General features: G+C 42.7%; 1 protein-coding gene across 1 annotated transcript in view; it reads right to left on the reverse strand.

The window, feature by feature from the left end:
• Positions 1 to 17445, reverse strand: part of LOC142741920 (cell surface glycoprotein CD200 receptor 1-A-like) — a 62054-nt gene extending 44609 nt beyond the window's left edge. Inside the window, exons 1-4 of the mRNA XM_075851242.1 lie at positions 17371 to 17445; positions 17106 to 17301; positions 15450 to 15746; positions 2960 to 3214 (exon numbers count right to left, since the gene is read on the reverse strand). Coding sequence (XP_075707357.1) covers positions 2960 to 3214; positions 15450 to 15746; positions 17106 to 17301; positions 17371 to 17445 — 823 coding nt within the window. The remainder of the gene's footprint in view (positions 1 to 2959; positions 3215 to 15449; positions 15747 to 17105; positions 17302 to 17370) is intronic.
• Positions 17446 to 22401: the final 4956 nt, after the last annotated feature.

Raw genomic sequence — 22401 nt, forward strand, 5'->3', positions numbered from 1 at the left:
CTGCCATTACCAAGGTGCTAACAAAGTATTAGAAAATTTCAGAGGCAAAAGATTTTTTTTTCATTGAAATAAAAACTCCCCCACACAACCCTCTTTGACCATTTTATTTAAAATAAATAAAGCGTAAATCATTATAGTCCACCAAATCTTCTACGTAGTCCAAATGGTCCAGAAAAACTTGCAAAACAAAAATTAGAAATATGAAAAACCGAAAAATGTTATACTCACCTACAACAGTCTTCTTTCTTCTCCCCTGGGCCACAATAGAAACTTGTAAACTCTAATTTCTATTGTGGCGCACAGGACCTAGAGATGCGCCAGAAATATTAATAGATATTAATAATTTTGGCATAACTGGGAGGTCCCGTGCGCCAGAAAAAGCTAATGCAAGGACTCCTAGTAAAAATGGTAACTCCAACTCTGGGCAAGCCCCTGACATCACTGTCCAAATATGGACACTGATGTTAATGGCTTCCCCAGAGTTCCAGTGCAGAGCCTATACTAGTGCTTTATCTCCGGGACTCCGGCTCTGGGGTTGCCCCTGATATCACATTCTGGTCCATGAGGATCCCCTGATATCACTGTGTATGGACAGTGATGTCAGGGGCTCCAACAGTAGAGGAATTCCCAGCAAAAGCGTCGGCAACTCTCTGTCTGGGGATTCCACTCCTAGAGGGAGCCCCAATGGAACTATCTACTTGGGGTGTGTGTGGCATTATCTGCAGAGGGTACTGTGGCAGCATCTGCGGAGGGCACTGTGGCAGCATCTGCGGAGGGCACTGTGGCAGCATCTACGGAGGGCACTGTGACAGCATCTACGCAGGGCACTGTGGCAGCATCTACGGAGGGCACTGTGACAGCATCTACGGAGGGCACTGTGGCAGCATCTACGGAGGGCACTGTGGCAGCATCTACGGAGGGCACTGTGGCAGCATCTACGGAGGGCACTGTGGCAGCATCTACTGAGGGCACTGTGGCATATGTACAGAGGACACTGGCATTATCTAGGGGTGTGTTGCATTATCTACAGAGGGCACTGTGGCATTATCTACAGAGGCCACTGTAGCATTATCTACGGAGGGCACTGTGGCAGTATGTACAGAGGACACTGGCATTATCTAGGGGTGTGTTGCATTATCTACAGAGGGCACTGTGGCATTATCTACAGAGGGCACTGTAGCATTATCTACAGAGGGCACTGTGGCATTATCTACAGAGGGCACTGTGGCATTATCTGCAGAGGACTCTGCGGCAGCATCTACAGAAGGCAGTGTGGCAGCATCCACAGAGGGCACTGTGGCAGCATACTCAGAGGGCACTGTGGCAGCATCCACAGAGGGCACTGTGGCACTATCTAAATAGGGGCTGCCCAATCTTTACATGTGTGTCTGCCAAACGCTGCCAACTGAGCCGCCGGACTGCATTTAGCGACACTTAAACTGGAAAACTGGATTGTTGAAATAAGCACGTGGAGAATGCTCTCAAATTTTAAACCTAGCGGTATTATTATAGTAATGTAGTATTATTATTATAGTAATGTAGTGTTAGTAATGTAGAAGATCAAATAACTAAATTGATTAACAATAATTTTGTATTGTATCAAATTTTAAAGTAATGCGGCCCGTCAACTTCCCATTTTTTCTATATGTGGCCCACTTACCCGGCTGAGTTTGAGACCCTTGCTTTAAAGGGTAACTAAACTTTTAAAAAACTTCTGAGATGTCATAGGGACATGTAAGAAGTTTTGCTCGGTGAGGGTCCGAGCACTGAGACCCCCACTGATCGCTAAAATGAAGTGCAGGAAGCGCTCAGGTGAGTGCTGAGCTGCTTAGTTTCTAATCGATTTTTCTCGGAGCGGTGTGCGGTCTATGAGCCCGTAGACCAACTGCTTGGCTTTCCCAAGAAAGCCTATCAGAAACGAAGCTGCACAGCGCTCACCCGAGCACTTCTGCCGCTTCATTTTAGTAATCAGTGAGGGTCTCAGTACTCGGACCCCCACCGATTAAAGCTTCTAACATGTCACTATGACATCTCAGAAGTTTTTTAAAAGTTTAGTTACAGTTGAAGCATTCAGACATCCCCCCCCCAGCAGTATAATAAATACTGGGGGCGCTATGGGGGAAATTATACTGCAAGGGGGGTCTGAGCGTGACTGCTGAGGGCTCTATGGGGAAGGATTATACCCGGCTCAGCCACTTGTGATCAGCCACTTGTGATCAGCCAACGCTGGGAGAGGAGATTATACTACAAAGGGGGAAGGATTATACCCGGCTCAGCCACTTGTGATCAGCCACTTGTGATCAGCCAACGCTGGGAGGGGAGATTATACTACAAAGGGGGTCTGAGCATCTTGCTAACAGCATATGGCTCTGTGGGGGGAATAATCCCCCCCATAGAGCCCGCAGTAGTTACTATACTGCAAGGGGGCGGGGTCTGAGCATCTAACTAACTTACCTCCCCCATAGAGCCCTCTGCAGTCAGTGAGCCCTCTCAGTATAACACCCCACAGCATCGGCCGATCACTTTTCAATTAATGGGGGCAGGAGGCCCAGCGACATTTCTTTCCCCACCAGCAATGCCCCCCACTACGCCCCACCCCCTGCCTTGTCCATACGTGGTTCCTTGCTGGAATCAAGTCACAAGTGCACAAAGTAAAGACAGTGCACAAAATACCACCCCCCTTTTTAACTAGGTTGCGTCGCCTGAGGCGGCAGGCTCACCTCGCCTCATGGCAGGTGCGGCCCGGACTCTAAGGAGCTATTCGTCCACCTGCGCCAATATTCCTGCAGCATGATTTAAACACCAAGTAGAATCTATGCCACAATGAATTGCTCTGGTTCTGAAGGCCAAAGGAGGTCCAATGTGATACCAGATGGTTATCTCTACTAATGTGGCTATTCAGTTCATATGGTTTATAACTGTATATATGGTATGTGCATAAAATTATATAAGTACTTACCACTATATGTAATAACATCTTTCCATGGATTTGCAAACGTTGGATGAGAAACAAAACAAGTCACTGAATTCCCATTAATTTTCTTTCTACTGAATGTGCTGATCACTGTCCACGTCTGGTGCGGCTCTTCCAGTATTGTGGTGTTTATATCATCTGAATGTGGGATCCAGGAGATTTGTGCAGGTGGATTCCCACCAATCGCTCCACACTCTGGAGATCCATCACTGTTTAACTTTAAGAATGTCGTCGGCTGAGCTGAGGACAAGAAAGTGGTCTGGTTATTAGTACAATGTAAAGGATTTGTACAATCTCCAACAGCTGAAACATCAATTTGATCAGGGTCTGACTAATGGGAACCTTGACTATCCTAAGAACAGGGGTACCTGGCTCCTAATCCTTGCAGTCTCTTTCTAATAAAGCATTCTGAGTCACTTTCTATCAAAGTCTAGTATGAAAACAGTCGACTATCACTATCCAGCCATAACATCTGTCCAGGCTAAAGCCGCATGCAGACAACTGTAATTTTGTATCTGCAATTACGGACCGTAATTGTGGATCCAAATACTGATCCATTAATTTCTATGGCCAACGGACACATTCCCATATATTTACGGGAAGGTGTTTGGGCCGTAGAAAGCATCCGTAAAAAATAGGACATGTCCTATTTTTTTATTTTACTGACTGTTCTTCCATATTGTCGGCGGCCGGCAGTGCCGGTAAAGTTCAGGGGGCCTAATGTGATTTTTAGTGTGGTTGTCACTAATCCACTGCATGGGACATAGGTATCAGATCTAATGTCGATCAGGAGAGGGCAGGGCAGCCTTGTAGTATTGGGTTCCTTTGTCCATTGGCCCCATTTTTAATGCATGGCCTTAATTTCCCTTGCAGCGGCGGTACAGCTGATCCCCGGGTGACTTCCTTTTGAAGAGCGGTTGTCAAAGAGAAACACTGGTTGTATAGTCGGGCTGCATACTGTAACTCGCTATAGCTGTGTGAGGCGTTGTACCCAGTCAGGGCTTCCTTCCTGGAAATACTGATTGGTGGAAATTATAGTAAATGTCTGCGTTTGCAGCAGACAAATGAAACTTTCTGAGGTATTGGATATAAAATGTGCTGGTATAATAGACTAAAATGCTGACAGGTGTGTAAACCTACAGACTATGATGGTACTATTAACAAGCCCACTCTGATGGTGTTCTAACATGGATACTCTGGCTGTCATTATATGGCTGTATTCTTTGTGTACTGTATAGCACTTTTATTTATGTGTACTGTATGTGTGAATTATTTATTCTTACTGTATGGTGGCATTAGTTTTGTGTACAGTATGGCAGCATTATTTACTTGTACTGTATGGGTACATTAGATTTGTGTACAATATGGCAGCATTTTTTACATACACTGTATAGTAACATTATTTATTCATTTTATTATGAAGGCACTAACAGAGATACATTTATTTGTATGTGTGTGCGCGCTCTGTAGATATGCGTAACCATACTGTCAACTCCCTCTTTGACAGTCCTGTGTATGGCCCTGACTGTAATTAGTAAGAATTAGGTATAAATGTGAACACATTTCTCGGTATGTTTGTGCCCTAGTGCAAATTCCGTTTCTGACCAATCGCAAACCTGTTTAAAATGGTTCAAATCTGTTTAAATATAGAGAATGGGCAGAAAATCAACACTTTATTTTTTTAAATAAATCTGTCCATATGAGAGAACTCCAGTCTGCTTTTCTCTGACCTTATACAGTTGTATTGTATTCCCCAGTCTCCTAGCTAGCTACACTGTATGGCCAAATGTATGTGGCCTCCTGACCATCACACCTATATGAGTTTCTTGGAAATCCTATTCCACAACCATGAAACTAAATATAGAGTTGGTCCCCCTTTTACAGCTATAACAGCCTCCACTCCTCTAGGAGACTTTCCACAAGATTTTGGAGAGTCTGTGGAAATTTTTGCCCATTCAGAAGAACATTTGTGTGGTTAGACATTGATGTTGGGTGAGAAGTTTTGGCTCACATTCTCCGTTCTAGTTCATTCCAAAGGTGTTGGATGGGTTTGAGGTCCAGCCTCTGTGTAGACCCTTGAGTTCCTCCACACCAAACTCCTCGCCCCATGTATTTCTGGAGTTCGATGTGGGCACAAGGCCACAGTCATTTGGGAACAGAAAAGGGCCCAACCCCAAACTGAGGACACAAAGTTTGAAGCTATAATTGTGTAAAATGTCTTTGTATGCTGTAGTATTAACCCTTCTCTGGAAATATGGAGCCAAGACCTAAAAAACATCCCTCCTCCACCAAATGTTACAGTAGACACTATGCTTTCTGGTAGGTAGCGTTCCCCTGGCATCCACCAAACCCAGATTCCTCCATCAGACTGCCAGACAGTAAACCGTGATTCATCACTCCAGAGAACACACTGCTCCAGAGTCCAGTGACGATGTGCTTTACACCCCTACAGCCACCGCTTGGCATTGTGCATGGTGATCTTAGGCTTGTGTGCAGCGAACATAGAAACCAATTTCATGAAGCTCCGGACGAACAGTTCTGGTGCTGATGTCATATCATGTGGATATGCCAAAAGTGGGTGATAGGTACGGACGGGTCCCACAATTGGGAGAACAGGGGTTTCCAAATGTGTCATCGTCAATTGCTGAGATTGAAATATGCCCCACCCCCTTTATACCTACCCTGCCAACTTTCCATTTGTACTACATTACATGTTTTACATACGGTGGTTTAGAGGTTATTAGTAGTATTTCTAGTAATATCCCTAGTGATTTAGAGTGGTTTAGAAATGAATGCCTAATAGGGTTATAAAGGGATTAACAATAATATCTGTGGTGTGTGATACTGAGTCATTTCAATATGTCTATTTATAGAGATTGGAGGTCTGTTTTCCTGTTACAGAGCTCCACATCACCCGCTTCTCTTCTAGTGCATAATTTAGTGCTTAGGAAGTTAGGTTATAAGTGTTTTTATAAAACATTTAAATGTACAAAAAATGCAATATAAAAAAACCCTGATGCTGTGGCCGGAATCCGAGGCAGCTACGGAGGTAGAAGGTTCTTTTTTTTATGCAACGACAATGATAGTGTCACTTCAGGTTCTTCTTCATGCAAGGGGAGGAATCCTGTGCTTTTGCATGTGAGGATTTGCTGGTGGTAAAGTACAGAGACATACAGTTAGGTCCAGAATTATTTGGGCAGTGACACAATCTTCATGTTTTGGGTTTTGCTGCCACCACATTGGATTTGAAATGAAACAACTGAGATGCAATTGAAGTTTAGATTTTCCGGTTTAATTCAAGGGGTTGAACAAATATATCCTATGAAACGTTTAGGAATTGCCGCCATTTTTCTACACAGCCTCCTCATTTCAGGGGCTCAAAAGTAAATGGACAAATTAACATTACCAGAAATAAAATGGTGTTTTTTTTAATACTTTTGTGGAGAATCCTTTGCAGGCAATGAAGTCTGGAACCCATGGACATCACCACACGCTGAGTTTCCTCCCTTGTGATGTTTGCCCGGCCTTTACTGCAGCGTCTTCACTTGTTGCTTGTTTGTGGGTCTTTCTGCCTCAAGTTTTGTCTTAAGCAAGTGAAATGCTCGATCGGGTTGAGATCTGGTGATGACTCGGCCATTGCAGAATATTCCACTTCTTTGCCTTATAAACTCCTGGGTGGCTTTCGCAGGATGTTTTGGGTCAATGTCCATCTGTCCTGTGAAGCGAAGTCCAATCACCTTGCTGCATTTGGTTGAATCGGAGCTGAAAATAAATCCCTGAACACTTCAGAATTCATCCGGCTGCTTCTGTCTTCAGTCACATCATCATTAAACACTAGTGACCCGGTGCCTTTGGCAGCCATGCGTGCCCATGCCATCTCACTGCCCCCACCATGCCATCACACTGCCTCCACCATGCCATCACTCTGCCTCAACCATGCCATCACACTGCCTCCACCATGCCATCACACTGCCTCCACCATGCCATCACACTGCCTCCACCATGCCATCACACTGCCCCCACCATGCCATCACACTGCCTCCACCATGCCATCACACTGCCTCCACCATGCCATCACACTGCCCCCACCATGCCATCACACTGCCACCACCATGTTTTACAGAGGATGTGGTGAGCTTTGGATCATGACTTCTCCATACTTTCTTCCTCCCATCATTCTGGTCCAGGTTGATCTTAGTTTCATGCTGTTCCAGAACTGGGCGGCTTCTTTACACGTTGTTTGGCAAAGTCTAATCCGGCCTTTCTATTTTTGGGGCTGATTAATGGTTTGCACCTTGTGGTGAATCCTCTGTATTTGCTCTCATGAAGTCTTCTTTTTATGGTAGATTTAGATACTGATCCACCTACTTCCAGGAGAGTGTTCTTCACTTGGGTAGATGTTGTGAAGGGGTTTTCTTCACCATGGAAAGGATTCTGTGATCATCCACCACTGTTGTTTTCCGTGGACGTCCAGGCCTTTTGGAGTTCGCGAGATCACCAGTGCGCTCTTTTTTTTTAAGAATGTACCAGACTGTTGTTTTGGCCACTCCCAACATTTGTGCTCTCTCTCTCTCTGATGGATTTCTTCATTTTTTTCAGCTGTTTCACTTGCATTGACAGCTCATTTGACCTCAGGTTGTGGGTTCACAGCAACATCTTCCAAATGCAAATGCCACACCTGGAATCAACTCCAGACCTTTTACCTGTTTATTTGATGATGAATTAATGGGGGGAACAGCCCATGCAGCCCATTAAATAGCTTTTCAGACAATTGTCCAATTACTTTTGGTCCCTTAAAAAAGAGGCAGCTTCATATTAAAGCAGTTTATTCCTAAACCCTTCCTAAAATTAAAGCTGAGCGTCTGCACTTTAAACCCATAGTGATTATATAACTGTATATTCAATATGTTTTGGTAAACAGCTAAAATGCCAACACTTGTGTCACTGTCCAAATAATTCTGGACCTAATTGTATATACAGTATTGAGCACAATATATTCCGCAGCAAGAGTGGCAGTGAGTGAAAGCCGGGCGTCATCAGACAAGCAGAAGCTAGTGAACGTGACTGAATCCAGCAAGTACATGGGAGAAGTCTGGATTAAGCGACCAGGTCCTCCAACCTTATTTAGAAGCGGAAGAAAACCTGGTGGAAAAAAAGTGGCCATACATGTAAGGCTCTGTTCACATCACGATTCCCTAAGTTAGACCTATGCACCGGAATAGCTTCCGGCAGATATGTCGAATGTATCGAATGTATCCATGGGCATTATTTACCAACGAATGCCAAATGAGTGTCCTTTTGGCTTTCGCCGGGCTGATATACGTCAGCATACCTTTTTCTAACTGTATAGAATTGCAGAGTCAGCTGCGCTTTCCTGTACAAAGGAATCCCCGCATAAAATTTATTGTGCATGGTTTATGTTTTTATTTTATAATGGGAGCCTATGTGTAACATATGCCACTGTATGCCTGTACAGTACAGTGGTATATGTCGGAGGTTCCGTTGGCGGTATACATCAGGAAATACTCCCGATGTTTTACTTTAATGGAAGCCTCACAAGTAATGTGAACATAGCCTTAGACCTGGATCACGCAAAGTTTTTTAGCGCTGATATTGACGCAGAAACTGCATCGGAATCAGCGCCAAACAATGTCCGAAATTGCCTCCTATTGATTTGAATGGAAGACAGAGGAATTTTTTCTCCTGGGCGGCTTTTAGCTGCTCGTGGGAAAAAAAAGCGGCTTGTTCTTTCTTGCCGTGGTTCCGCCTCTGACCTACCATTCAAATCAATGAGAGCCAGAAAAAGCGTATTTTGCAGCATTTTTTTGCCTGTGGTCCTCATTGGCCTTGGGCAAAAAACGCTTCAAAAAACGCAACAAGAGAGTGCAGGCAGGTCAAAATCTGTTTTTTTTTCTGCCTGCAGAATACTCTGTGTGAATTAGACCTAATACAGCTGGCAATCCACAACACATTTGTACTTTAGAAAATAAAAAAAGGAGGCAGCTTCATTGATTTTCCTGGATTTACCTGGATTTTCAAGAGAACATTTTTGAAGCCCTGATATTTAGGTCTCCTTTCACACAGAGTTCAAAACATCAGAAAAGTTATGTTAAAAAAACCGCTTCAAAAATGCTATCATTATTAAAATGTAACATGAGGTTTTTTTTAAGGCGTTTTTGGTGAGATTTTTAATTTGGCGTCAGAGAAGCCTATGGGAACAACGCCTGAAAAAACGCCATATCCATTGCAGGCTGCGTTTAGAAGAAAATGCCACTGGCCACAAACAAAAACGCAGTTGTGTGTAATGTGTTTGATATTTTACTATAGCCCATGCACTTAAAACTACAGGAACAAACGCCGCAAAATTTGCACTTTTTAAAAAAAATAAAAAAAAGTTCTCTTTTAATTTTTAAGTTAATTTATTTTATTCCAATGTAAGGAGAAAAAGGTGAGAGGCTTTACGTTCATATAAAAATATAGTTAAAGGCCAAGTTCACTTTTGCTACCAATTTTCTTTTATTGTCCCAATGAATTTATAATGAAAAACGAAGCAACTTGTTTCCGCAGCTCCAATCCGGACCTGTGTTTCCATGGTAACAGACAACAAACAAACTGTGTGCAGTCTGATCCTGCTGTCATATTTCCTTCCATTTATTCCACTACATACATTTGATAGATTAGCAAGAAGTATGGGTCAGTTAAAAGGGACTATGACTACAGGTTCATACTTCACAGGGCTTCTTTGTAGTCTGTATCCATGGAGTCACAAGTCTGCATAGGAGCTATATACACAAAACATACGTTAGTCTGAATAAGCCCTTAATGTGAGAAGGTTGGCAGATGAGCGAAAAAGATGTATGTCTTTGATATGATTAGGACGTATCACACGCCATTTGTTTGCTTGCAGGAGACCCACTTATTTATTGAAAAAAAAAAAAAGATATTAAAACGGGAATGGTGTAGTCATAAATATCACTGATTAGGGAGAGTAAGGGACTTAAAGGGGTATCCCAAGCAGAACCATTTATCACCTATCCACTGGATAGGTGATAAATGTTCAATCGGTCGTGGTTGACCACTGATCTCCTCACTAATCATTAGAACACGGTATCCCGTTATCCCCAACCGCACGACTGCAGCTAGAAGGAGTTTAAATGGAGCAGCAGTCCAGTTTGTGCCCTGCCGCTCCCTTCAAAGCCTACGGCGCTCATGGAAACAGCTGAGCGCTACGGTGGATACATAGGGGATGAATGTTTTTAGCTAGAATACTCCTTTAAGGGATCAACCTATAAAATAATTTGTGTAAGAGAGGGATCTCTAAGGCAGTACACTCTTTTTGGATTATATCACGAGTTATGGTACACGGTAATGGAAATACTTAAAATAGAATGGTTCCTAGAACACACACCCCTATGGGATAATAGAAGATACAGTATAAAGTATGGTGACAATTAAAAGGGTTTGTAAATTGGGAAAAGCATGGGATTAGCAAAATAATTCACATTTGGAATGGTGAGATAATGAAAGATTTTCATACTCATGATGGAATTTTCACTGCCGAATATGGTAAAATTTCAATTTTCACGACTAAAACATGCAATGGATGAACAAGGGACTGTAACTAAAATGGAACTGGTTAAATCATAAGTAATTCATTTATTGCTTAGAAATGCACAAAAGAAAGGGTTGATATCGAAATACTATAGAATATTATTTTTGTATCCAAAAATAGAATTTTGTAGTGGGGGATTTGGAACTGGAAATGTGGAATAATATATTTCAGCAAATTTATTTGGTATTAATAAACAATACATAGAAAATAACACAATTTTATTATACCCTGAAATTATTGTAAAAATTGTATCCAGATAGGACAGGCAAACTGTCTAAGAAGTGGTAAAGAGGAGGCAGATCCAGTCAACATAGTTTGGAGATGCCCAAAATGACATCATTTCTGGGGAGAAGTACAGGAATTGGAATACTTTGTTCAAATTGCCGTGTCTAGATGCTTGTTTTAAGCAAGAAGGCTGATTGCTAAGAAATGGGTATCCAAAAATCCAACTACATTGAAGGAATGGTGATTTACCTGTTTTTGTTTTTTTTTGTTTTTTTTTTAAATGTATTTTGTACATAATGCAAAAATAAAAAAGGGGTAAAAAAAGAAAGAAATGGATTGAAGCAATAAAGAAAAATTTGTCTGTAAAGGTGATCATAGCCTTTCCGCTTTAAAATAAAACAAATTGCACAAGTATTTAGATCTTACGCTGCTCTGAAAAATTAAGAGCACATTTTTAATTTCCCTGAAAACAGGGCAAATAGGAAAATACAAATTAGGGTATGTGCACACGGCTGAAAAATCGGAAGCGGAATGCCTCCAAATATCTGCCCTTTGATTTCAATGGGAAATATGGCGTTCTGTTCCGACAGGGCGTATTTTTACGCGGCCGTTTTTAAAAACAGCCACATAAAGCGGCCGTGAAAAAGAAGTGCATTTCACATCTTGAGCCGTTTTTGGAGCCGATTCTCATTGACTCTAAAGAAAAACAACTCTAAAAATTGCCGTAAAAAACATTTCTAAAAATTCCCTGGAAAACAGCTCCGTATTTTCAGACGTTTTTTTAGTAAGCGTGTGAACATACCCTTAGAGACATTTATTTGTGAAGGATTTATTAATAGGATTTTTTTTCCTGTTTTGCCCAAACTAGAGAAAAAAAATAAAAACAACAAGTGATAAAAGGTTTTCTGGCTTTATATAAATAAAGCTTAAAAGGGGTTATCCTGGTTGTTAATTTTCTTTACAAACAGCTGCAAATGTCCTAACATAAAAAAATCAGTACTCACCTATTTTTTTCCCCTCCTAGCCGGACGCAGACGGGCCACAATGACCATATAGAGGGGGATTGCACAGGTGCAGATACTGATAAAACAGCCAATCACACGCCTCCTAACCATGAGGTGGGTGGCTGCCCGGTATAAACATTGTACACAGATAAGGCTTCTATAAGGTGCCAGTCACACGGTTGTGTGTAGTGCGCCATGCTGGCTTACAGCCTGTTAGTTACGCCCATTGTATTCCATCGTATACACATTTTTTCAGGACACAGCTGGGCCTTGTAAATGCTGGGGGAGAATATTATATCAGCGCTTGCTGTAGTGCGTCTGATATGTGCTGGGCAGCCCACCTGATGGAATACAATGGGCGTAACTAATAGGCTGTAAGCCAGCATGGCGCACTACACACAACCGTATGACTGGCACCTTATAGAAGCCTTATCTGTGTGCAATGTTTATACCGGGCAGCCACCCACCTCATGGTTAGGAGGCGTGTGATTGGCTGTTTTATCAGTATCCGCACCTGTGCAATCCCCCTCTATATGGCCATTGTGGCCTGTCTGCGCCCGGCTAGGAGGTGCTGTTGTATCCTGCTCCTCTTTGTGAGTGGCCATGCTTTGTGTGTGTTTTTGAGTAAATTTATGTCCCTTTAGCTGTTGCTATGATTTCACCAATTGTTTCCCCCGGCAATACTGACGCTCCGGCAGTCATCCCGATGTTTGCTTATATGGCGGTAGCATGTGACCTGTGCAGCCAATCAGAGGGCTCAGCGGTGATGTGTCGTATTCCTGGCATCACGGCGCCCATCGCTGAGCATTAATGCCAGGAATACAGCAAATGACTTCTGAGGCCTGTGATTGGCTGCAGCAGTCACATGCTGCCCGCATGTATACAATACAGGGACGCAGCAGACAGTATCACACATGATAGGATTAGATACAGTGGCTCAGCAGACAGTATCTCACATGACAGGCTTAGATACAGGGCCTCAGCAGGCAGAATCACACATGATAGGATTAGATACAGTGGCTCAACAGACAGTATCACACATGGTAGGCTTAGATACAGGGCCCAGCAGACAGTATCACACATGATAGGATTAGATACAGGGCCCAGCAGACAGTATCACACATGATAGGATTAGATACGGGCCCAGCAGACAGTATCACACATGATAGGATTAGATACGTGCCCAGCAGACAGAATCCACCATATTATAATAAGCCAGTCACTGCTCCTGAGTTGAGTCTTCTTCACCTCCAGGGGCAGCACTGACTTTTGACGGCATTCAGTGCCAGGTCGTTATCTGTGCCACGCAAACAACGTACTGACGCAGAACGGCATCAGGAGCCAACAGTGCACCCAGAGGTGAAGAGGACCCGAAAGGAGCAGGGAGGGTAAGTATATGGAGTGATGGTGGTGGCGGCAAGTATGGGGTCCGGGACCGCTTGCCGTGCCCAAACGCCGCCCCCGAATACTGACATATACTGGCCGCATAATACCACCATATAGTGCTCAGATAATATGCAGCATTCATATAATATAATTAAACCTAATTTCCACATAATTATGACATTGTGACCCCTCTCAGGTGACTCCATGACACTGTCCCTGTCATACTGACATATTTACATTAGGAGACAGATAAGTCTATCCCTCAAGCTCAGCACTATCATCTCCTGAAATACTCTGTGCTGATGGAGGAATCTGCTCAAGTTTACAACTTCCGACTGGTTCCTATTCTTTCCCTCACATAATGACACCGCCCCATCATATGCAGCCATTTAATACCTTCCAACATTGCTCCTCCATAACATATGCACATTTACACTGCAGCAGAAGAGGAAGCCACAGTGCCGACAGATATATAGTGCCCTATAATAAAGAGATCCACAGTGCCCCTCTCAAACGAAAAAGCCAATTCCCCATGCACCAATCACAGTGCCCCAGCTGAAGCATTCCTATAAGTGCCAGCCTGAGCTCTTACAAGTTTCAACCACTGTCCCCATAAGTGCCAGCCATAGGTCCCCAACATTGCCTCTACATTTGCCAGTGACTTCATAAGTGCCAGCCAGGAGATACACAGAAACCAGAGAAAAACTTTGAGAGCTCCACCAAATGAACCACGTATCTTTGCCCATCATTACTTTTTTAAGTTCCAAATTTTGTGTTTGTTTTTTTTATAACACAGTATATCTGTATAGGGAAGCTCTGTCTTTCTGACTTGATAAATTACATAACTCTGTATCCCTGCTGTTACTGGGGGAGCTCACTGCATATGGATTTATAAAGCTAGTATTTAAAGGGGTTTCCCACGCACGGACAACTGATGACCTATTCGAAGGATAGGTCATCAGGGTATGATTGGTGGTCCGACACCCGGACCCCGCACAGATCAGCTGTTCAGGCTGCCTTTAGGCGCTGGATGTTATGCAGGGTATGAAGTATTCTGAGTTGGAAGCAGATGGCTCCGACTACTGCATAGCGGCCATGCTGCAGAACAGCAACTCTGCTTCTATTCACTTGAACAGTACGGCAGCGCGGCCGCTATTTAGTGACTGGAGCCATCTGCTTCTGGCACTGACATCTGGTGCCCGGAGGCAGCCGGAGCAGCTGATCGGTGTAGGGTAAGGATGTCAGACCCCCACCGATCATATACTGATGACCTGCCCTGTGGATAGGTCATCAGATGTCCGTGCGTGGACAACCCCTTTAACTCAGTGGGAGCTCTATGAATCCGTATGCAGTAAGTTCCCCATAGTGGCTGCTGCAGGTAGTGGTAGTGTAGGTTACACTAAGACAGTCTAATGGCAAGCTGGTGAAACAGTTAAAGGGCTTGTCCAGCTTATGACAACTGATGACCTATCAACCGGATAGGTCATCAGTATGTCATCGGTGTGGGTCTGACACCCTGACCTCTCACCGATAAGCCGCTCCGGTGGCCTGCGGGCACCGGATGTTGTGATGCATAATGCTATGGATGGAGCATGGAAGCAGTTGGCTCCGTACATAGCATAACGGATGTGCTGCCGAACTGCAGGTCTGCTCCTATTCACTTGAATAGGAGTATTCCATTGCCGGAGCCAACTGCTTCCAGGCATGTACGTCCGGTGCACGGAGGCACCGGACCAGCTGATCTGTGCGGGGCACGGGTGTCGGACTCCCACAGCTCATGTACTGATGACCTATCCGGTGGATAGGTCATCAGTTGTCAGAACCTGGAAAACCCCTTTAAGTGCCAGGCACCTTCCCCGCATGTGCCCTATAGCAGTCACCGAACCAAAGTCTCCTTCCCTTGCATCTTCTGCGTTCCAGTACAGTCTGATACTCTGAAAATAAGAGATGATTGACTCAATTGAAGAAAGTGGCGAAAGGGGTACTACTTAATTTGATCAGTACAGACTGTTGAACATCAGTACTGTCCCTCCTAAATAGGTACACTTGGAGCGTCTGCTGTCCTCACTAATATATAATCAGAGAAGTGGACAAGTCACTGCCTCCAGTAAAGTTCATCACACTCATCTCCTGCTGCTGTAAACATTCCCATGAGCTGATGAAATCATGTGATCATTTATACGAGTCAGTGTCCTCGCCAGTCACACGTCATCATGAGGTTGTATAAAAAAGAAACATTACAACTCACCTAATACTTGTAGTGACGTGTTTCTGAAGAATGTGTTTTTATCATTTACAACCTCACAGTTATAGTTCCCCTCATCAGATATTTCAGTGTTACTGATCTCCAGGGATAAATTGTCACTTCTCATCCTTGTAGTGCAGGAGCTGTGTGATGTCTTTGTATTGTTTTCTTCTGTTTTATATGATATTATACAGGATGAATGACGTAGATGAATCTTCCATGTAACTATTAGTAATGTGTCTCCAGGATCAACCCCACACTGCAGAACAGCGGACCGACCTCTTCTCACCGTCACCGCACCTGAAAGTAAGAGAAGAAGGAGATCAGAAATAAAATGTTATTGACATAACAATTGATTGTATTTTAAAAATTTGTGGTGTAATGAGATACAAATGCATAATGCTATTTATTTTATAATATATTTTTTTATTTTTTTAAACATATTTTTTATTGACAAAATAGATACAGTAGGATATTGAACCATAAGTTTCATCAGAGATGTTACAAAATAGGAATGTACAAAATGTATCAAGAACAGTAGCTAAAACAAAATTCCATAGCAGTACACATCCGCAAGTTTACAAAAATAAAACCATTATACATTCCAATAATACATACAGTACATGTGTATATAAAGAAGAGTAAGGACATGCTGAGGTTTATGAAAGAAAGAAAGAAAGAAAGAAAGAAAGAAAGAAAGAAAGAAAGAAAGAAAGAAAGAAAGAAAGAAAGAAAGAAAGAAAGAAAGAAAGAAAGAAGGAAAGAAAGGAGCCAAACAAAAACAAACCGTAACAAAAACAAAACTCACCAGTTATAAATGAGATAGGAGAAAGACAGAGATACAGGCATGTACAATTAGGTATGAAGACCGTCCATAAAGTACCTAGAGGACTGCCATTTGTCCCAAGATAAGCCCTGAGAGAATTGATACCCATGTACAGTAGAAACCGTTCTTTCCATAATGCAAGTTGTATTGACATATTGAATGACTTCAAATATGCTCGGAGTGGCAGTCTGCTTCCAATATTTAGCTATCAGAATCTTTGCAGAGGTCAAAACATGAAATATGATTGTTCTATCGTGAGAATGAAAGTCAGCGACTCCAATATTAAGTAACGCTAATGCCGGACTACAAACGAAGGAATATTGTAAAACAGTAGTCAAGAGTTTGTCTATTTTGTCCCAAAACAATCTTAAAAGAGGGCACTCCCAAAATACGTGATAAAGTGTTGCCTTGGAAACACAACATCTCCAACAAATATTGGACAAGTTTGGATAGATCAAAGCTAAACGAAAAGGCGTAAAATACCATCTATATAACAATTTCCAAGTTTTGAGTGGATTTAGATAGTTTAGCTGCCAAAAGATAAGTCGATTCCCCATCCACAGATCCTGGAGTAAGATGTAAATCTGTTTCCCAGTGTGACAGACATGCAAGAGTTTTAGTCTGTAGAAGCTCTGAAATAGCGAGATACGCCTTAGAAACACCCTTTATAGTCTTACTATAGTGATGGAAATATAGTTCATAAGGCGTTGTAGGGGGATTATCTCTAATATGAATACTTGAGATAAAGTGCAGAATTCTCAAATACTTGTAAAAGTCGACCTGTGGTATAGAGTATTTATTTGAGACCTCTGCAAAGGACAACAAGGGACTACCACTCCCAATATCCGACATTTTCCCAATGCATTGCGTTCCCCAATTAGAAAGGTCTAAATCAAGAATCAACTGCGTGAGAATTTGCAGGGACATATCAAACACCCGCAGTGGAAAGAGAGCTTTTTGGACCACAATCAGCTTCCAAGACATCAAGGCGGCTTTAACAGTCAATAAATGAGGGGGACGAGTTTGAAACTTAAGGGAAGAAGCCCAAAGATAAGCTTCAATTGAGCTATATTGACCACAATCACGTTCGATATTTACCCAATGCTTGGAATGTCGAGGATTTAGCCACTGCCGAAGTTGATCTAAAATAGTAGCATGGTAGTAAGCTACCATATTTGGTAGACCAAGCCCTCCTTTCTCAATAGGGAGGCACAATATAGGATGAGCAACTCTAGCTCTATGCTTTTTCCACACATATTTGGGCAATAGGCTCTGTAGTCTAGTCAGATATGAAACAGGTAGGGGGATAGGAAGATTCCTGAAAATATATAAAATTTTTGGCAAAACCATCATTTTTATAGCTGCAATACGGCCAACCCAGGAAACTTCAAACTTCAAATAATCTTCGAGCTCTCTTTCCAAACAGGTAAGTAACGGGAGATAATTAGAAGCGTATAAATGTGACACAGGGTACCTCAATGTAATACCTAAATATGAAAGGCCCTGGGAGGACCATACAAATGAATCTTGATTTTGTAAAGTCTGTACAGTTTCTGGCGGCAGACCCATATCCATAATCAGGGATTTATTCACATTAAGCTTGTAATATTATACAGAACTAAAATGGTGCAACACCTTTACCACTTGAGGAAGGGAATTAAGTGGATCAGATAACACGATAAGCACGTCATCAGCAAATAGACCTATTTTATGTGTGGAATACTAATGCCTTGAATATGTGGCGACAAACGTATAGTTTCTGCCAGGGGTTCCATAATTTATGTAAAAATTAATGGGGACAGAGGACAGCCCTGACGCGTACCATTAGACATCTCAAAAGGTGTAGATAGATATCCCGAAGTTAAAACAGTAGCCGAGGGTGTAGAGTATAACGCCATAATAATATCCTGCGCCGCTCCGATGATACCAAATTTAGCCAGTACAGCATCTAGATAACCCCAATGCACACGGTCGAATGCCTTCTCCGCATCCAATGACAGGAGCAGGGAGGGCATACGACAGCGCCCCACCCAGTCCACGATATTGATAAAACGTCGAGTGCCATCAACCGAAAATTGGTTTTTAACAAACCCAACCTGGTCTCGATGAACCAACTTCTGTAAAATATTAGACAAACGAGATGCCAAAATCTTCGAGTATAATTTTAAGTCCGTATTAAGCAAACTAATGGGCCTGAAATTCTGTGGTCTATCTGCTGGTTTGCCCGGTTTAGGTAAAAGTAACAATGGTGGCCCGTAGCATTTCGGAAGGTATGTGCCCGGTAGAATGTATATGATTGAAAAGCTGTAGGATATGAGGCGCTAGAATACTATTGTATTTCTTATAATAATCATTAGTAAGGCCATAAGGGCCAGTGGATTTTTGCGACTTTAGTGTTAGTATGGCATCATTAATTTCTGATAAAAGAAAAGGATTAGCCAAAGTATCCAATTGTAACGGTGTGACCGTCGGTAAGGACACAGAGGCCAAAAAATCAGCAATGGCATTCGGGGATGGTTGACTAGTGGAAGAGTCTGCATTTAAATTATAAAGTGAAGAATAATATTGCGCAATACAATTCACAATGTCCTGAGGATTAAACAATAAAGTATTATTTTGGTCATAAAGGTAGGGAATTAACAATGGTATACTGAATATTATTAAGATGACAAACAAGAATAATATAGCGACCCTCCAAATGTATATGAACAGCGTCTTGTTTAAAGGCTACCGATTTGTCCAGGATTATAGCCACACCTCGTTTTTTAGAAACCGCCGGAGCAGTGTAAATATGGGGAAAATTTTTGTGTTTAAGTCTAAAGAAATCAGATTGATTTAGATGTGTTTCTTGCAAACACAATACAGAAGGTTTTAGGCGCTTGGTTTCCGCCCACAACATTGAGCGCTTAAATGGGCTATTAAGCCCTTTGACATTTAAGGAAGAAAAGGTCAGCACCATAATGAAAGAAAATCAAAAACGCTATAAGGGTATGTGCACACACACTAATTACGTCCGTAATTGACAGACGTATTTCGGCCGCAAGTCCCGGACCGAACTCTGTGCAGGGAGCCGGGCTCCTAGCATCATAGTTATATACGGTGCTAGGAGTCCCTGCCTCTCTGCAGGACAACTGTCCCGTACTGTAATCATGTTTTCAGTACAGGACAGTAGTTCCACGGAGAGGCAGGGACTCCTAGCATCGTACATAAGTATGATGCTAGGAGCCCGGCTCCCTGCACTGTGTTCGGTCCGGGACTTGCGGCCGAAATACGTCCGTCAATTACGGACGTAATTAGTGTGTGTGCACATACCCTAAGGGCTTATTCACACGAACGTGGGGAACGTCGGACGTAATTAGTGTGTGTGCACATACCCTAAAAGGATAAAATCACAATAATAGTATTACCCATCAATTTAGGATTACAGAGATTCTCCAAATACATGACATGCATAAACATATAAAAAAAAAGAAATGACAATCTCAAGCAGGTGAGTATGGTGAGCAAAACGAGAAACAAAAATAATTGTGTTGGCGCATGATAGAAAATTGGCGCCACGATGGGGGGTGGAAGACTTAAGGCCACTAGGCAGGTGGTTTAAGCCAAGAGCTAAACCCGGGCTATTTAAAGTCAAGAATACATATACAATAAGGACATGAAAAAACGAACCGCCCTTACAGTAAAACAAGAAAGGACCATATGAAGGCACCATAAGATACCCAAAGCTCGACGACCTGAGACTTTCTGCCAGTCCGTGTTCAGAATAGGAGGATACTTGATTGAAGAAGCAGGCTGTCTAGATGAGAAGACCCGTGAGCCTGCAGGAGACATCGCAGTCACATGCCAATCAGTGAGCAGAGCTTGAACTTTCAGCGGGGAGTCCGCCACGTATTTAGATCCTTTGTAGGTAATGATCAGCTTGACAGGGAATCCCCATTTATAGGGAATTTGATGATCCCGCAAAATCGTGGTAACAGATGAAAACTCTCTCCGACGAAGCAGCGTAGCTGCAGAAAGATCCGCAAACAATTTAACACCTTGAAACCGCTCAGGAAGGGATGTCACATTTCTCGCCGCAAACAGCAATTTATCCTTAAAGCGGTAAAAATGAATACGTGCAATCACGTATTCCCGTCCCTTGGTTGAACTTGATGGACATGTGTCTTTTTTCAGCCGTACTAACTATGTAACTATGTAACATCACACGGAAAAGATAAAGGCAACGAATTGGGCTTGGGAATAAGATGTGCCCTGTCAATCATCAAGTCCAGTTGCGGTGTATCAGGTAATATCGCCACAAAAAGATCTGTGAGAAACTCTACAAACTGGTCTCCTTTAACTGACTCAGAAATGCCACGAAACCGTACATTATTAAGGCGCGACCGATCTTCGAGGTCGGCGACCTTGTATTTCAACGTTTCAACCTGTTCTTCCAATGAAGTACTTGTATCCACAAGTAAATTATGAGCCTCAGAATATTCAGCCATCTTATTTTCAATATGGGAAGTTCTGTCCTCAAGAGCATGAAAGTCCTTTTGCAGATGCTGAAAAGCTGACTGTATGGACTGCTGAATAGAAATATGAAACTCTTGCAACAACTTAAGTGCAGTTTCAGATACAGGTTTCTCTGCACCAGAAGCAGGCAAGAAATGGAGCATGTAACAGACTCTGCCCTGCAGGAGAGCCAGCAGTACTCACAGATGGTGAATAAGATGATCCCACAGGAGGAAGCACATGGTCACTGAGAGGAGAAGACGGCTGTGATGAGGAGGCATGCTCTGAAGATCGCAGGTAAGGAGGCAGGGAAGCAGGAACAGACCCACGTGGAGTGCCTGAGCTCCTCTGGCTGGAGACAGAAATCCTCTGTGAGTCAGCTCCATCTTGGGTCCTTGATGCTGGAAATAACTCGGTGAGTTTAGCAGTCACAGGCTTCTTTGTCAGTCTGCCCATATCTCCAAGTAGTCAGGAGACCGTCCAGGTAGGAACAAGGTCTCAACCGGTAGTTTTCTTGCTGGTGTGAGCCGGTAATTAGCCCAGGAGCTGCAGCGCTACAGGAGCACAAGTCTTACTCCATAGGCTGGTAGCCACGCCCCCATTTTATAATATTTTAAATGTTACAATTTGGAGGTAAATGTTTGATCCCTATTCATCCATGGAGGTAGGATTTATTTACCTTTCCACATACATGGAATAGCGCATCCTGGTGATCCTGCGATCAAAGAATCTGTGTCTTCATGATCACTGCAAAAACCTAGTTGTGAATAACAGCAGGGCCCCCAATGTAATGGGTGGTATCAGAGAGACCTCTGATCTTGGCTCTTTGACTTCTATATTTGCTGTTCCCCCCAAAAAAAACAAAATAATAAAAGATCTATTCATTAATTATATGTACACCAATATGGTGCCAATTAAAACTACTACTTGTTTGGCAAAATAACAAAACATACTTCAAAGGAAAAAAAAAGAAAATGATGGCTGTTGGAATGCGACGATGAAAAAAAGCAAACAAAATCCCTTGGTTCTGAAGGCCCAAAATAGCCCGGTCCTTAAGGGGTTAAGGTTGTTTTTCTTAAAGGGCTGTCCATATGAATGCCTATAGACGTAATAGATCTCCTACTCAATACCTCCTTCTATTATCCAGGACAGAGACACTCGAATTAGTGGTTGCCATTCTGGAACAGACTTGGCATGACTATGTATTACATGGTCACCCATTTGTTTCTGTTAGGTGCAGTTTCAGTTTTGTTATTTTGGCTTTCTATGGATTCAAATGAAATGCACTATATGGGCACTGTATGTGGCACTGTCAATTCGAGAGCATTGTATACGATCACCTGGACACTATATGGCACTATGTGGGCACTGTGTAACAATCATTGGGCACTGTATGGCTTATGGTTACACACTGGGCAGTGTATGCTCTATTTATGTGGGTACCAGCGGAATCCATCTTGGCCATGTGTGTAATATTTACATGAGAAATGTGCGGTCTGAGGACTGTATGGCAGTGTTGTTTAGACAACGTAGGGGTGTATTACTTGAGCTTGTTATGGTAGTATTTTTAGGGTACTGAATGGCATTATTATTTGAGCACTGTATGGAGGTATTGTTTTCACTTGTGCCATAAGT

This window comes from Rhinoderma darwinii, chromosome 2 (assembly GCF_050947455.1).
Source record: "Rhinoderma darwinii isolate aRhiDar2 chromosome 2, aRhiDar2.hap1, whole genome shotgun sequence".
In the NCBI taxonomy this organism is placed as follows: domain Eukaryota; kingdom Metazoa; phylum Chordata; class Amphibia; order Anura; family Rhinodermatidae; genus Rhinoderma; species Rhinoderma darwinii.